The sequence below is a fragment of the Mirounga angustirostris genome, unplaced genomic scaffold (assembly GCF_029215605.1).
Source record: "Mirounga angustirostris isolate CCGP_5_RB_7025 unplaced genomic scaffold, mMirAng1.0.hap1 SCAF_11, whole genome shotgun sequence".
NCBI lineage: Eukaryota > Metazoa > Chordata > Mammalia > Carnivora > Phocidae > Mirounga > Mirounga angustirostris.
The window spans coordinates 180,021-195,749 of NW_026991719.1; the positions used below are offsets into that span (position 1 = coordinate 180,021).

Here is a 15,729-nt window from a genome sequence, read left to right on the forward strand (position 1 = left end):
GCTTACGAAACGTAACCCCAAGAGCGCGACTCTGTAAATCCCTTAGGCTGCACGCTGAGGAAGCATGGGACAGGGTGGTGGAAGCGACCATCGTGACCTCTGACAATTAACTGGGACTCAACGCATATAAACGCACAAGGACCCACACAGGGGTCCACAGGAAGGGTTTAAATACCCTCGTTTTATGAGCTGCAGTCACGTGAGCCTTTAGGGGACATCTGCTGGAATAATCCAGTTACTCAGAATGGCTACACAGAAGGGCCAGTGACAGATCTACCATTCACCCTCGATTATCTGTCTCAGACTGTGCCACGATGCTCTAAATGAGTCTCAAGGAAAGCAAAGAATGTTCTAGAACACCATGACCTGTTTTTATGCAGCAGGTGACAGAGTCGGGCTCTAGTTCCCATGTCTCTGTGGCCTCATGCTCTGCAGCTGCATTTGGTCCTCCCACTCACACACACCTGCACCGTGTGGGGCACACGTGGTCCCCCCACTCACACACCTGCACCACATGGGGCACACGTGATCCTCCCACTCACACAACTGCACATGCAGCACACGTGGTCCTGCCACTCACACACCTGCACCGTGTGGGGCACACGTGATCCTCCCACTCACACACCTGCACCACGTGGGACACACGTGGTCCTGCCACTCACACACCTGCACCGTGTGGGGCACACGTGGTCCCCCCACTCACACACCTGCACCACATGGGGCACACGTGGTCCCGCCACTCACACACCGGCACCGTGTGGGGCACACGTGGTCCCCCCACTCACACACCTGCACCACATGGGGCACACGTGATCCTCCCACTCACACACCTGCACCACGTGGGACACACGTGGTCCCCCCACTCACACACCTGCACCGTGTGGGGCACACGTGGTCCCCCCACTCACACACCTGCACCACATGGGGCACACGTGGTCCCGCCACTCACACACCGGCACCGTGTGGGGCACACGTGGTCCCCCCACGGGGCACACGTGGTCCCCCCACTCACACACCTGCACCACGTGGGGCACACGTGGTCCCCCACTCACATACCTGCACCGTGTGGGGCGCACGTGGTCCCGCCACTCACACACCTGCACCACATGGGGCACACGTGGTCCCGCCACTCACACACCGGCACCGTGTGGGGCACACGTGGTCCCCCCACTCACACACCTGCACCACATGGGGCACACGTGGTCCCGCCACTCACACACCGGCACCGTGTGGGGCACACGTGGTCCCCCCACTCACACACCTGCACCACGTGGGGCACACGTGGTCCCCCACTCACATACCTGCACCGTGTGGGGCGCACGTGGTCCCGCCACTCACACACCTGCACCACGTGGGACACACGTGGCCCCATCACTCACACACATGAGAGGGGCTGGGCCCTGGACCATGTCTGTGGGAAGCAGTACCCTGAGGGAAGGGAGCCAGACCCGTAGCCAGTGTGTGGTGTACGTGCAGGGGTGGACCTGGGAGGAGGTGCGTGTGGTCTGGACGCCGGGCCATACCTGTAAGAAGGGGATGAAGTCGTCTTGCACCAAGTAATTACAGCCAGGATTCATGAGCAGGTGGACGAACTTGGCAGCCTCATCGTGACAGTTCTGGAGGATCCTGCAATGATGGAGGACGTCCCAGCGGTCCCCCCACACCAGATCCACGAGGCCCCTCCCAGATACAGGCGGTGAGGAGGGCACGGGGCCATGACGGGGTGTGACATGCCCGGGAAGGGACAGCACACCATGCCACACGCCCTGGAGCTTAGCCCCCTCCTCTTGCCGTCTCGGCCACAGAACGTGAGCGTGAGGCGGCACCTGCCCTTGGGACTATGCAGAGCTGGGGACACGCCTCCCTTCCCAGCACCGCCCCCGGCACACAGGCGCGAGACTCACTTTCTCCACATGGCGACGAACTTGTGGACAGAGATGGATCCCGTGCGCTCTCCCCCTGCACTGCAGAACAGCGGCCCCTTCCAGTACAGCGGGCAGCCACAGGCCTGCAGTACAAGGGCACAGCGGGCAGTCAGCGCCCCCTGGACACCCAGCTGCTGCCACGATCGCGCGCCCCCAGGGGGATGCCGCAGCGAACCTCTGCTGCAGAGACACTGGACCTTCAAGTCCATCAGCCCTGCACACAGGAGCGCAGTGTTCCCGCCAAACACAAGACGTGCATTCACTCCCGCGCACCAGGGACAGCAAGAGGTGCTTGTCCTAGCTGTCGCATCGGGTGACGGGAATGCAGCTCGGGGACAGGAACAGAGCACCCGTCCAGCAGACGGTCCATCAGCGGGCAACCAGCAGGCCCCCGAAGTCTGCGAGTCCAGCAGCAGCTTGGGATAACCATGGGCGAGGGAACGGACAGCGTAAATGAGGACGGGCTCTAAACGTGACATGGAAAATACCGCCCACCGGAACTTCACCACGTGAGCGCAGACTACGGCGTGGAGCACGTCTGTCAGCAGAGAAGCCTGGAAAACACTGATCTAAAGCAAAGCTCTACCTCAAAAAAGGAAGAAAAAAAGGAAGAACGCTGGAATAGGCAGACATGAAAATAAAACAGGGGTGCCTGGGAGGCTCAGTCGTTAAGCGTCTGCCTTTGGCTCAGGTCGTGATCCCCGGGTCCTGGGAGCGAGCCCCGCATCGGGCTCCCTGCTCTGCGGGGAACCTGCTTCTCCCTCTCCAGCTCCCCCTGCTTGTGTTCCCTCTCTCGCTGTTTCTGTCAGATAAAATCTTTAAAAAAAAAAAAACAAAAGAAAGCAAATACTCAATACAGAAAGCAAAACTGAAAGTCAGTTCTTCGAAGATCTAAAAAATAAAACACCCTTTAGCAAAACTCGTCAAGAATAGACAGAAAACACAAGTTACGAATGTCAGCTGTCACCGCACCTCCCACAGGCATGAGGAAGACAGGAAGTGGACACTAGGATAACTTCATGCCCACATGCACCACAGCGTTGGTAACCTGCACAGAGCACCCGTGAAGGCTTAATCTAACCCAAATGGACACAACCGAAAATTTGAACAGAGCTGTAAGTCTGCAAGAAACTGAATCTGTAAAACTTTCCCAAAGAAAAGTCCAGACCCAATGGCTCCGCTATTGAGTTTGCTCAAACATTTAGGAAAGAAATCATACTGACTACATACAAACTCTTCCAGGGACTGAACATAAGGGATGTTTCTTAATTCTTATCATAAGGCCAACACACAGCAGATACTGAAATCTGTCAAAGATACAAGGAAATTTATGGGTCAGTCATGTCTCATCAACACAGATGCAGAAATCTTATACAGAATACATGTCTGCAAACTGAATCCAGCCATTACAAAAATAATAATTAAGAAACAACAGACCAGGAAACTGAGAACAGAGGGGAACACCTTACTCTTTAAAAAAATTTTTTTTTTATTTTTTAAGTAATCTCTACACCTAACATGGGACTCAAACTCACAGCCCCAAGATCGAGAGTCACATGCTCCACTAACTGAGCCAGCCAGGTGCCCCGGAACACCTCATTCTAATAAAGGTATCCACAGAAAACCCATGGCTCACATCAGACGCAAGGGTGACACATGATGCCTCCGTGTCCGAGCTGGGACCACGGCAAGGGCACCACGAGTCCTGAGGCCAGGGCGTGGGGGCGGGAGAAAGACAGGAAGGTACAAAGGCCCAAGAGGAGGACTCAAAACTGCTGTAATTCAGAAACGACACAGTGTGTAGAAGACCCGAGGGACTTACAGAATTTTATAATAAGTAACTTCCGCAAAGTTGCTAGAAGCAAGCACAATGTACGTGAGGCGATTCTATTTCAACACACTGGCCGACAATTACAAAATGAAATTTTTAGCAGTGCCCTCTATGTAAAGCATAAAGAAACCCCCCAAATAAATCTAACCAGCACTGTGTGCCATCTGCACGAAGCCAACCACACACCGTTGTTGGGAGACACTGAAGACCCCATGCTGAGCTCCTGTGGCAGAGACCCACTGCTAGATCCCGAATGACCCCCCGATTCAGCTGAAAGCCAATCGACGTGCAGCAGGGTGTCTGTGGTGGTGGTGTGGAAATACAAAAGCTTACTCAGAAACCCGTACAGGAAGGGAGGGATTTTGCAGAGTTCCATCAGCGAACACCTGGTGCATGTGTGCGAGGAGGGACAGACAGACCAATGGCAGGGAGCAGTGAGGAAGAGATCCTGAGCCTGTCAAGTGATTCAGGAGAAAGGCAGGCCTGCAGTTCTGCGGGAACAACCATGTTCTCAGTGAGAGCACTGCATCAACAACGGGAAACCTTCCTTCACACTGTGCACAACGATCAACGCACGACGGATCCTGGTCCTGAATGGGAATGCTAAAACAGTAAGCCTTATGCAAGAAAATGTAAGAGAAGCTCTTCCTGATTTTGGAGTAGCAAAGATCCCTCCCACAGGACCCAACACATCTTTAACCCTGAGGGCACAGAGAGGTAAACTTCACTTGAGAACTGTCTGCTGGAAGATGCTGTGAAGACAGTGAAGACAAGCCACAGACCAGGAAAGAATACGTGCAACACGCAAGTCTCACAAGGACTCACAGGCAGGATTTTAAAGAACTGCTGGTCAAGGAGAAAAAGGCACACAGCACAAGAGAGCAAGAGACCTGAGCAGGCACTCGGAGAAAAGAACGCACAGACGCCCATTCGGCCACAAAAACGTGCTCGGCATCAGCGCTCACGATGGAGATGCAAAGAAGTGTGTAAGGAGAGATCAGAGAGGCCCACAGGAACAGCTCGAAGTCGGAGGACTGAAAATACCAGGCGTTGGCAAGGACGCAAGGAACGGAGCTTACGCATGTGGCTGGTGGAGAGAGCCGCCGGGCAGGGTCTACCGAGAGCTGGCCATGCAGTCCCACAGGCCACACACTGTCCTCTCGGAGTGACCCAGAGACCTGACGCTTGCTCCCACAAGACATGGCCAAGAATGGTCCCAGTGGCCTCACTCGGGATGCTCCAGATGGAACCACCCAGGTGTCCAGAAGCAGGGTGCTGGATGAACAAGCTGGTAGATTCACGCCCTTTGAGGGTGTTGGTTTCGGGCCATATCGTGGAATAAAATGCAGTGATCACAAAGACCCACCCATGTGTTTTAGGCACAACCAAGACACCAGTGCCCCACGCAGGTGTGGATGAATTTCATGGAGGCCACACTGGGCTGGGGGAGCTGGAGGGGAAAGGACACCCAGCCCGACTTGTGAGAGGTGAACCAGGACAGCATCCAGAGCATGGGCTGGTGACCTGGCGTGTTGACCGGGAGTGGGCCGAAGGGAACTCCTTGGGTGCCACGAACAGGTGGCACCGAGCTCTGGGTGGTGGTCACGTGGGAGCTCTGGGTGGTGGTCACGTGGGAGCTCTGGGGGCTGGTCACGTGGGAGCTCTGGGCGGTGGTCGCGTGGGAGCTCTGGGCGCTGGTCACGTGGGAGCTCTGGGCGGTGGTCGTGTGGGAGCTCTGGGTGGTCACGTGGGTGTGTGGACGCTTCGGCATGCAGGACTGGCGGTCACAGCACCGTGGCCCCTCATGGCGCCACACGTCCGTCCCCGAAGCGGTCCATGCACACGAAGCTGTGTGCGCTCTCCTGTAAGGGGGCCCCTGCGTGGATGAGTGCCCAGGACGTGCTGGCATCCCTGGGGTTCCAACCAATCTGACACCTGGAAGGTTAATCCTAAGGCTTTGGTCGTGACCTACACTGCCTTGCAGGACGTTTTGTTAATTTCCTGAAGCGAGTGGGAAACGTGACCTCTAAAATGCAAGACAGAAATAGCAGCTTATAAAAAAGTATAAAACGGTCACTTCAAGGGAAAAGATGCATCCCAGTAAGAGTGCTTTTTGTCAGTTTTATGTAACATACACTCAGAAAGACTCGCTCTTTGTAGAGTGCACTCAGATGCCTAGATCATGCGTCTGTCCCCACAGTGAGGAGAGCCGTGCCACCCGCCGATTCCAGCGTACCCTAACCCTAACCCCACCCACACCCAGCAAGCCCCTCTCCACCCCCGTGGCTTCCCTTTCCTGGAATACTGTGTAAGTGGGATCGTGCCGCCCGTGGCCTTTTAGGCATGGTTCCTTTCGGTCAGCATCATGCGCCTGAGGTTCAGCTATGCATCATGTGTGAGACATAACAAATCTAAATACTCGATTCTGCCCCACTTCCTGGCACAGTGAGTCTGAAACCCTTGTAATTCCCTACGGGACTGGGGTGCTAGGATCACCTTCTGTTCTGACTTTTGGTCTTTAACTCTGGTTCCTGACACAGAGCTCCCAAATCCCCTGGGGTGTGTGGGCTGACAGGTCCCTCTGTGGTCCTAAACAGGTGGTTCTGGGTGGCTCCTGGGTGGGGCTGGACAGCAGGAAGGCTGAGCCACGATGAGACACTTGGGACATTCAGCCCTGCACCATCCTCCAGAGAGGAGAGCACCTGGAGGCCGGGAGTATGACGCATCATGCGTACAGGGGAAGCCTACGTGGAAGTGAAGACGAGGCGCAGAGTTTCCGGGTGGTGAATGCATCTGAGCACATGAAGGGTGGGCGCCCAGCTCCACCGGGACAGCAGCTCCTGAGCTCGGGACCCTCCCAGCGCTCACCCCGAGTGCCTCTTCCTCTGTCTGTGCAGCTCTATCCTCCCCCAAGGAGGGCCGTGGGAACCCCCAAGTCTATGGCTGGTCGGTCAGTGCACAGGTGAGAACCTGGGATTTGTGGCAGGTGTCAGAAGTGGGGTGGCCTTGGGGAGCTGAGCCCCTGACCCCTGGGGTCTCTGCTCTCACCATGAGGCGGTACGAGAACTGAGCAGAGGGGCAGGTGATAGGTGCGTAACACCGTACATGTCCTAAGTGTCTCTGAATTCTACTTTTATCGTAGTTAAGATGCTGATGGCATTTTATGTATGTTTTACCTCAATGAAGAAGTATCTACTACCTGATTCTGTTCATGTAAAATTCTAGAAAACTCACCTAACCCACGATGACCAAGTCCCCGCGGCAGCCTGGGGACGAGTGGGGTGGCATGGGAAAGGGCAGAGTCAGGGCATGTTGGACACGTGTGTTGTCGGGACTCCGTGCATAGTTTCAGGGGACACACATACGTCACAGCTCCTCAGATTACACACGGGAAGCGTGTGCTGTGTATCATACATCCATTACACCTCAAGGAAGCTGCCAGAAATGGGAAGAAAGATGCACTGAAAAATACACACGTGGAAAGGTGTTCAACACAATCATGAGGGCAATGAAGCCGTGGATGAGTTACACGCGGGGGAGAACGGCTGAAGCCGGAAAGTGTGGAAACCAAGCGCTGGAGAGGTTTCACGAGAACTGGCACTCTGGCACACTGCTGGCTGGAGAGGAACCACGGGCAGCCCCTCCGGGAAGCACCTGCACAGTCTGCTGTAAAATCGGTCCCCAACAATTCAAGCCCGAGTGTCTGCTACCTGAGAGATGCAGATGTACGCACGAGCCTTCCACATGCACACACACACAGCAGCAGCTCTACTCACAAAACACAACGGATACAACAAAGCGCTCAGCCACCGGGAAACACGTAAGCCACGGTGCGTGCATACACGGGGCGCCGTCTGGTACTCGGTGACTCCGGTGGGGAGGAGTATCCCATGATTCCGTGTGAAAGACACCAGAAACCAAGGACAGCACGATTCCCGTCACGTGAAATTCCCAGAGGCAAAACCCAGCGCCAGACTGCGTGTGCGTGTGACTCGGCCACGGAGACAGGGATGGGACTGACTGCGAGGACAGGGCTCCCTGCCCTGACGAGGTGGCGCACAGGGGACACATCCGCCAGAACACACCACGACATATGTGTAACGCTAGGAACCCTGCTGTGCATAAACTCTACGTCAATAACGCAGACCAAGAAGGGATGAATCACTCGAGAAGCTGGGAGAAAATCACGGAATAGGAAAAATTACAAGAAAGTAATAAAAATGAGCAGAAATCATGAGATAAAAAATAAATCCCTCGAGCTGATGGATGCTCATCTGAAAAATAACGTAAGTCCATCTCCACCGTGAGTAGACAAGAAAGGAAACAGAAATAAATAATCCTACAAAGGGTCATACATACAGATCTGATAAAGATTTTAAAAACAATACAAGAAGATGAGGAAAAATGTTGAAGCAATAAACGTGTAAGTTACACAAAGAATCATTTTAGAAGAAATATAAATTGATGAAAATTGACTCAAGAAACTAAAATCCGAAATAGAGCCAACAGTGAGGGATGTAAACGCTGGAAGGAGCACGATTATCCGCGCAGATAACCGTGCATCACAACCTGGGCGAGAACAGCTAGGCACACGGGAACTCCAGTCCCCGCGCTAACACGGTTCACGTTTCAGTCACGGCGGCACAGACGTGTGAGCAGACTACAGGCCTCACCGCGGCTCCTTTAGTCCGTCCGCTATGAAGAGGAGGCGTAAAGACGTGCATCAGTTCTCTGAACGTCTGGGAGGACCTGGCGCTGTGTGTCTGTTATTCGGCTCATGCAGACAGCATGGAGTGTGGCTGTGTGCCCCCGGCTCCCCCCGGTCAGGAAACCGTAACAAAGTAAGTTGGCTTTGCAAGCTCTCTCCAGGCTGCATAATGCGCCAGGTCAGCCCGGTTCTCCTGCACGCCTCAGTGAAAATATGGAAATCTGCTTCTTACCACCAAAACCAGCTTCTTCCCCAGCCGATGGGCCAAGTGATTTCAGCTCTTGTAAACCCACCACCTTGGACGGACGTTCACACAGGTTACTGATGCTGCAGCCGGAGATCGGGCAGTTTTGCTGGCCGAGGTCTGGAAGAAACATGACACGGCGCGGGCGGGATCCCTGGGAACACGGACGGGCCACAGAAGAAAGGCCGACCGCGGGAACACTGCTGTTGGCGCAGGGCAAGGGGCCACGCGTGTGGAGCCAGAGGAGGTCATGAGAGCCCATGATCGACACAGACGAGGCTGTGAGGGAAACTCGGACGCGTCCCAGCGGACGTGAGGCCAGAGACGAGCTTCACGTGAAGGGAACTCTCAGAAACATTTCACAACATTGGAAGCGCAAAGGGTACAAGGTTGGAAGCGAACCAGACTCGGGAGCAGGACAAGAGCCGAGGCTCAGACGAGGTGCTCGCTCGGTACCGTACACCAGGCCACACGCGGACGAGCCCCACTCGAACGTCATGTGCTAACGTTTTACAAAGAGATACAACACTAGCTGTTAGAATCTCTCATGTTTTAAGTTACAGTGCAATAAAAATTGGTCTTACTATTTTTTCCATTTTCCTACACGTCTGTAACGAACTGTAAGAGAGTTTTTAATGTCTCGACAAACATGTTTTAAAGGTTCCAGAACACTTGTAACTTGCCCCGGATAACACTGACCTGCACGGCGTCGGCTCGCACGGTTACTAGTGTTTACGGTCCACAGCGGGGACCGCCTGGACAGACACGGCACGAGCTCCAAGATTACAATGTTTGCTGATAAAATACCCACGTGTAGGACAGCGTGCTACTTTCTACCTCAGAAACGTATGAATTAGATATGTATGTACGTTTCCATATACGTGCGCATTTCATAACATATACGTATATGTCCGTACGTTGGCTCGTATTGAAAAACGAAACAACAGTAAAAACAGTAAAGACACTGTGACCACCATTCCTTCTGGACGGGGTAAGGGAACACAGGGAAACAGACAGGCATAGAATGTGTACTTCTCTGAATATATCTGATTTTTGGCTTTGGCCTTGGAACCAGGCATGTTTTTACACACTTCTAAAACAACACTTGAACAAAACTTTAAGAGACCAATCCACAAAAGAAGAGAACACCTCTGAACTCATCCTCTGAGACAAGTATTACCCTAACATCGAAACCAGACAACGGAGCCACAAAACCACAACCAGTGCCTCTTACAAATTATGAATGGAGCAAAAATCATCAAAATACGAGCAAACAGAATCCAGGAACATATAGAAAGGACTATGCACCTAGGCCACGTGGGACGTATTCCAGGAACGCAAGGTTGGTTTAATGCTGGAGAAATCAACTCACGGAATACTCCGTATCAGTAGAATGAAAAACCAAAACCATCTGCGCTGATGCAGAAAAACCGTGTCACACCGTTTCCAAATAAAGACGCAGCACAGAAGCAACGGAAAGAAACGTCCTCAGCCTGATAAAGGAACCGCACAGCGAACGGCGCGCCTTGTGGCAGAAGAGCGGATGCCTTCCCCACCCGAGCAGCAACGACACAGGACTGTCCACACCCACTTCTCTCCAGCACCACGCGGGAGGTCTCACTCAGCGGTCAGGCACGGGGACGAAACAGGAGACACGCACACTGGGAAGGAAGAAGCCCAGCGATTCCTGCTTGTAGGTTTCTACTCTACAGAACGTTAGCGGCATGACGACGGACACGTGAGTTCATGAGGATGCAGGATGCAAGGTCGATGCACGATAATCAACTGCATTTGTACACACTTGCAACATGCAATGTGAACATACGTTTTAGAAAACAATTCCATCTATAAACCATCAAAAACAATAAAATGCTCTGGAACAAACTGAACAAAAGACGTGCAAAACACACTTAGAAACTACAGAACGTTTCCGAAAGAAACGAAAGATCTAAATACACGGAAAGAAGCCTCTGGACATGGATCGGAAGACTGAATATGAAGATGGCAAAGGTCTGCCAACCGACGTACAGACTCAACGTGACTCTTATCAGGATACCTGCTGGCCATCTGCAGAAACCGACAAGCCGATCCTAAAATTCACACGGCATTACAAAGAGCCCCAAGGAGCCCAAGCAACCTTGAAGAAGAACAAAGTCGGAGGGGCTACACTTCCCTGTCTGAAAACTTACTGCAAAGCAACAGTGATGAAGACAGTGTGGTCTTGGCATAAAAACGGAAACACAGGTCCACGCAATACAGTCAGAGTCCAGCGATAAACCCGCATTTCACCATCAACTCATTTCCAATGAGGGAGCCAAGGCCAGTCCACGCGGAAAGACGCGTCCTCTGCACACGTGGTGCTGGGACCCCTCGATGTGCACACGGGCAGAAGATGAAGTTGTGCCCGACATCACCATTTACAAAAGCCAACTCGAAACAGATGCACGACGTGCACGTAAGAGGTGAAACTATACAACCCGCAGGAAAAGAATGAATAAATCTTCCCGACCTTAGATTTGGCAATGGTTTCTTGGACAGGACGCCAGAAGCACAAGAAACAAACGGAAAAGTAGATAAAGTACGTCAAAATGAAAAGCGTAGCAATGACCCGGACAACGGGAGGAAGTACGTGTACACCACGTATCTGATCACGGACTTGTGTCTACGACACACAAAGGCCTCTTACAGCTCAACAGAGAAATGACAACCAACTGAGAAATGGGCAAAGGATGCGAACAGACACTTGTCCAGAGATGTACAAACGGCCAACAAGCATGTGAAGAGATGCGCACGACTGTCAGTCTGCAGGGAAGCTGCAAATCAGTCCCATAATGAGACTCCAGGGCACACAGCCCAGGGTCAGTGTCTCTCATCAGAGACGTGGACACAGCGCGACCTCATTCACCGCCAGAGGGCACGGAAATGGCGCAGGTGTTTTGGAAAAGCGCTCGTGGTCCCACAAGCAGGTGCACGGGATTCCCACGTGACCCCGCATGACCACTCCCGGCTGTGCAGACCCCAGAGAAAGGTGACGCGTGCACACACCCATGCGTGCAGGCTCACGGCAGCCGGAACAACACAAACACCCAGGAGTGGATGAATGGGTAAATACGGAACGCGGGAGTAAAGAAGGAAGTGCACATGCGTGTAACGGGAGAGCGAACCTTGAAAAGATGCTGCATGCAAGGAGTCACGTGTAAGAAACCGTGCGTGTACGAGATGTCCAAAATGGGCAGATGTGCAGGCACAGGAAGCAGAGGAGTGGCTTCCTACGGAGCGGGAAGGAGGGAGGGAGACAATGCCAACGGGCACAGGGTTTGTTCTCGGAGGGAAGGCTGTGTCCTAAAACGGAGCACGGTGAGGACTGCACCCGGCTCTGTGAGGACACGAACACCGCTGAGCTGCGTGCTTTAAATGGCTGGCTTGTGTGGCACGGGAACTCTGTCTGTGGGGGTGAGAGACAGACGAAAGGCAAGCCCCAAACATGGAAAGCAGAAGGCACCCACGATGCACGAAGTCATCGAGCAGCCGGAGAGGAGACTGTTCTCACGCCGTGCACGCACGAAGTTACTCAGCACCCGGAGAGGACGATGTTCTCGCACCGCACACAAGGCCCACACCACGGGCTTCCAGAGCACGCAGAGGCGCTCGGTGGAGAAGAGTGTCCGAGAGCGACAGGGACAGGGAAAGCAGGGGCACACTGGCCACGCAGGACATGAACAAGGGACACACGCAATCCACTGGTGAACACTGCATGCTGAACTCAGAACCACTTTCTACAGCGCGACCACCACAGGCCCCACGGACAAGCAAGCTCACGGCCCAGGAGGCGCCCACGTGCAGCTGCTGGCCCCTCGGAGACGGGGACGGGCTGGGCAGAGGGGCAAGGGCTGGGCAGAGGGGGAAGGGCTGGGCCCCTCGGAGAGGGGGAAGGGCTGGGCAGAGGGGCAAGGGCTGGGCTGGGCCCCTAGGAGGGGGGAAGGGCTGGGCCCCTAGGAGGGGGGAAGGGCTGGGCAGAGGGGCAAGGGCTGGGCAGAGGGGGAGGGGCTGGGCAGAGGGGGAGGGGCTGGGCAGAGGAGGAAGGGCTGGGCCCCTAGGAGGGGGGAAGGGCTGGGCAGAGGGGCAAGGGCTGGGCAGAGGGGCAAGGGCTGGGCTGGGCCCCTAGGAGGGGGGAAGGGCTGGGCAGAGGGGAAAAGGCCGGGCCAGCAGGAACCCTTGCGTGCTGCCCCCGGCTCGGGCCGCTGTGCCCCCACTGTGCCCACGTGGGGCTCTGTGACTGGGGGAGCCTGAGGGGTCCTGTTTCTGCAAGCCCATTGCAAGCTCTGTTTCGGCGGCACGCACTGAGATGTGGGCCCAGAACACGGCGTCCGTGGGCGATGCGTGAGTAACTGTGGTGGATGCCCCCCAGGAGGACGGCACACGGAAACTGAATGCGCGAGGTCACGTCTGCACGTGTGAACACGGACAGTCTAGGAACACGCTGTCTGGGACAAACGAGGCCGCGGTATGACGCACACGCCACACGGGAGCTGAGCTGACACCCATCGCGTCCTGCACTCAGGACTGTGGGTGCGTGTTCACCCGCTCCAGAAGAACAGCACCCCACACGGGAGAGACACGGGCCACACGGGAGAGACACGAGCCGCACGGGAAGACGCACGGGCCGCACGGGAGAGACACGGGCCGCACGGGAGAGACACGGGGTCACACGGGAGAGACACGGGGTCACACGGGAGAGACACGAGCCGCACGGGAAGACGCACGGGCTGCACGGGAGAGACACGGGCCGCACGGGAGAGACACGGGGTCACACGGGAGAGACACGAGCCGCACGGGAAGACGCACGGGCCGCAAGGGAGAGACACGGGCTGCACGGGAGAGACACGGGGTCACACGGGAGAGACAGGAGCCGCATGGGAAGACGCACGGGCCGCACGGGAGAGACACGGGCCACACGGGAGAGACACAGGCCACACGGGAGAGACACGAGCCGCACGGGAGAGACACAGGGTCACACGGGAGAGACACGAGCCGCATGGGAAGACGCACGGGCCGCACGGGAGAGACACGGGCCACACGGGAGAGACACGGGGTCACACGGGAGAGACAGGAGCCGCATGGGAAGACGCACGGGCCGCACGGGAGAGACACGGGGTCACACGGGAGAGACACGAGCCACACGGGAAGACGCACGGGCCACACGGGGAGAGACACAGGCTCACACGGGAGAGACACGAGCTGCACGGGAAGATGCACGGGCCGCACGGGGAGAGACACGGGGTCACACGGGAGAGACACGAGCCGCACGGGAAGACGCACGGGCCGCACGGGAGAGACACGGGCCGCACGGGAGAGACACGGGGCCGCATCAGTGCATAGAAAGGCCTGCGCTCAGCCTCTGGGGACGGACCCTAGAAGACGCAGGCATTAACGCTCGCTGAACCTGGGACAGCGACCCATGCCGTGCGTCCTTCAGGACGGAGGACGAACATTCCCACAAGATCCCTATTTGTGCTTCGGAATGGACGCGAGTAGGAATCAGAGCAGCGAACGTCCGCACACTCGTGGGCGCCCGCCCACCTTGGCCACTCGGCCCATGTCCTCCATCCTGGCTCTCTCGTGCGGGAACTGTGCGAAAGTCCGCTCGATCTTGGTGATGACGGCGTCGATGTTCACCGTGTCCTTTGGACGGCCTCGAGGGAAGTAGAACGTTGGAATGCTCTGGCTGGTGGCGGGCGGCAGGGGCTCCTCCTTCTTCGCCTGAACCTAAGACATAAAACAGACGGCACCACATGAGAACCTGTAAGCGTCCCGTGTCTTCACGCGCACGCGTAATCAGCAGGGGTGAGCCGGTTGGAAAGTAAATGCACCGAGCACCACCTCTGACCTGAGTGTGGACACACGACTCCACAGAGTCCCTGCAGGAGGACACACGGCCCGCCAGTGAGCGCCACACTCCCCCGCGGGCCCTCGCTGCCAAGCCTCCTGCAGTCCTGCCTCGGCCGGGACCCCTCAGGACGGGGACAGGGATGCCCGGGCTGACTGAGAGGCCGACGCGGATGCTCGCAGAGAACCTGCCCCGAGTCCTCCCGGGGGTCAGGCCGGCCAGGTGGTCACTAACGCGCAGGTGATCGCATGCAGGAACGGGTGAACTGCGTGGGCCGCGCACACAAGGAGTCACCTGCTCCCACGGTACCCGTCCTGGCGTGGGACGCACCCACCGCCCTACCTGCGGTGTCTCTCTGGGGAGAACAGGGCCGTCCGTGGCCTGAGGCTCTCTCTGCGAGGCCCCCACAGCCAGCCCGCAGCCCGAGCCGCCAGCCTTGGCGGCGTGGCCGGACGTCCGACGCAGCTTCCCACCACCGTGGCGTCGGCACGTCCCCAGTGGCCGCCGCGTGCCAGCATGCTGCTTGGCAGACCGCTCTGCACACAAAGCAGGGCTGCGGCACAGAAGTCCCCTACGCAGACGTGACTGCTCAGGTCAACCATGGAGGAAACGTCCGTGCAGAGTCGGCCTGGAGCCTGGTGCCGGGCCAGGTGTGGGGGCCCGAGGCTGGGCGCCCCGCTGGGTGCGCTTGGTGAACCCGCCGCCCTGTCTCTGCAGGCCACGGTCCCCCCGCGGCGCTCGGCGGCGTGTCCCAGGCTGAGCCAGGACGGAGCACTTTCCTGCCACCACACACAGCTGCCCTGAGCCGCGGGCGTGGACGGCTGAGAACCGCGCATCCGGCCATCCCGGCTGAAGTGATGCGGGAGCCCAGTCCAGCCCACAGATGCCTGTCCCGTCCACACCCTGCGTTCTGTGGGTTGGGACACGAGGCCACGGCCACACGTGGCAGAGGCGGCCCAGCACCCTAGCGGGAAGTGCGGGAGGCCACGCAGGGAGGACGAGGGAAGAGGGGAATGCGGAAGGGCACACGCTGGCTGATGCCTGCTGAGCTCCACGTACATGGCAGCAAGGCCGGGCCTGCCGCAACCCGTGAGCCCGGGCTGGTGGAGGGCACACCCGAACATCCGCGGGCAC

General features: G+C 56.6%; 1 protein-coding gene across 2 annotated transcripts in view; it reads right to left on the reverse strand.

The window, feature by feature from the left end:
* Nucleotides 1-15,729, reverse strand: part of PPP2R3B (protein phosphatase 2 regulatory subunit B''beta) — a 59,486-nt gene that overhangs the window by 16,817 nt on the left and 26,940 nt on the right. For both annotated transcript variants that reach the window (XM_064573654.1, XM_064573655.1), the window contains exons 2-4: nucleotides 14,289-14,474; nucleotides 1,905-2,008; nucleotides 1,524-1,626 (exon numbers count right to left, since the gene is read on the reverse strand). In XM_064573654.1, the coding sequence (XP_064429724.1) occupies nucleotides 1,524-1,626; nucleotides 1,905-2,008; nucleotides 14,289-14,474 (393 nt within the window). The remainder of the gene's footprint in view (nucleotides 1-1,523; nucleotides 1,627-1,904; nucleotides 2,009-14,288; nucleotides 14,475-15,729) is intronic.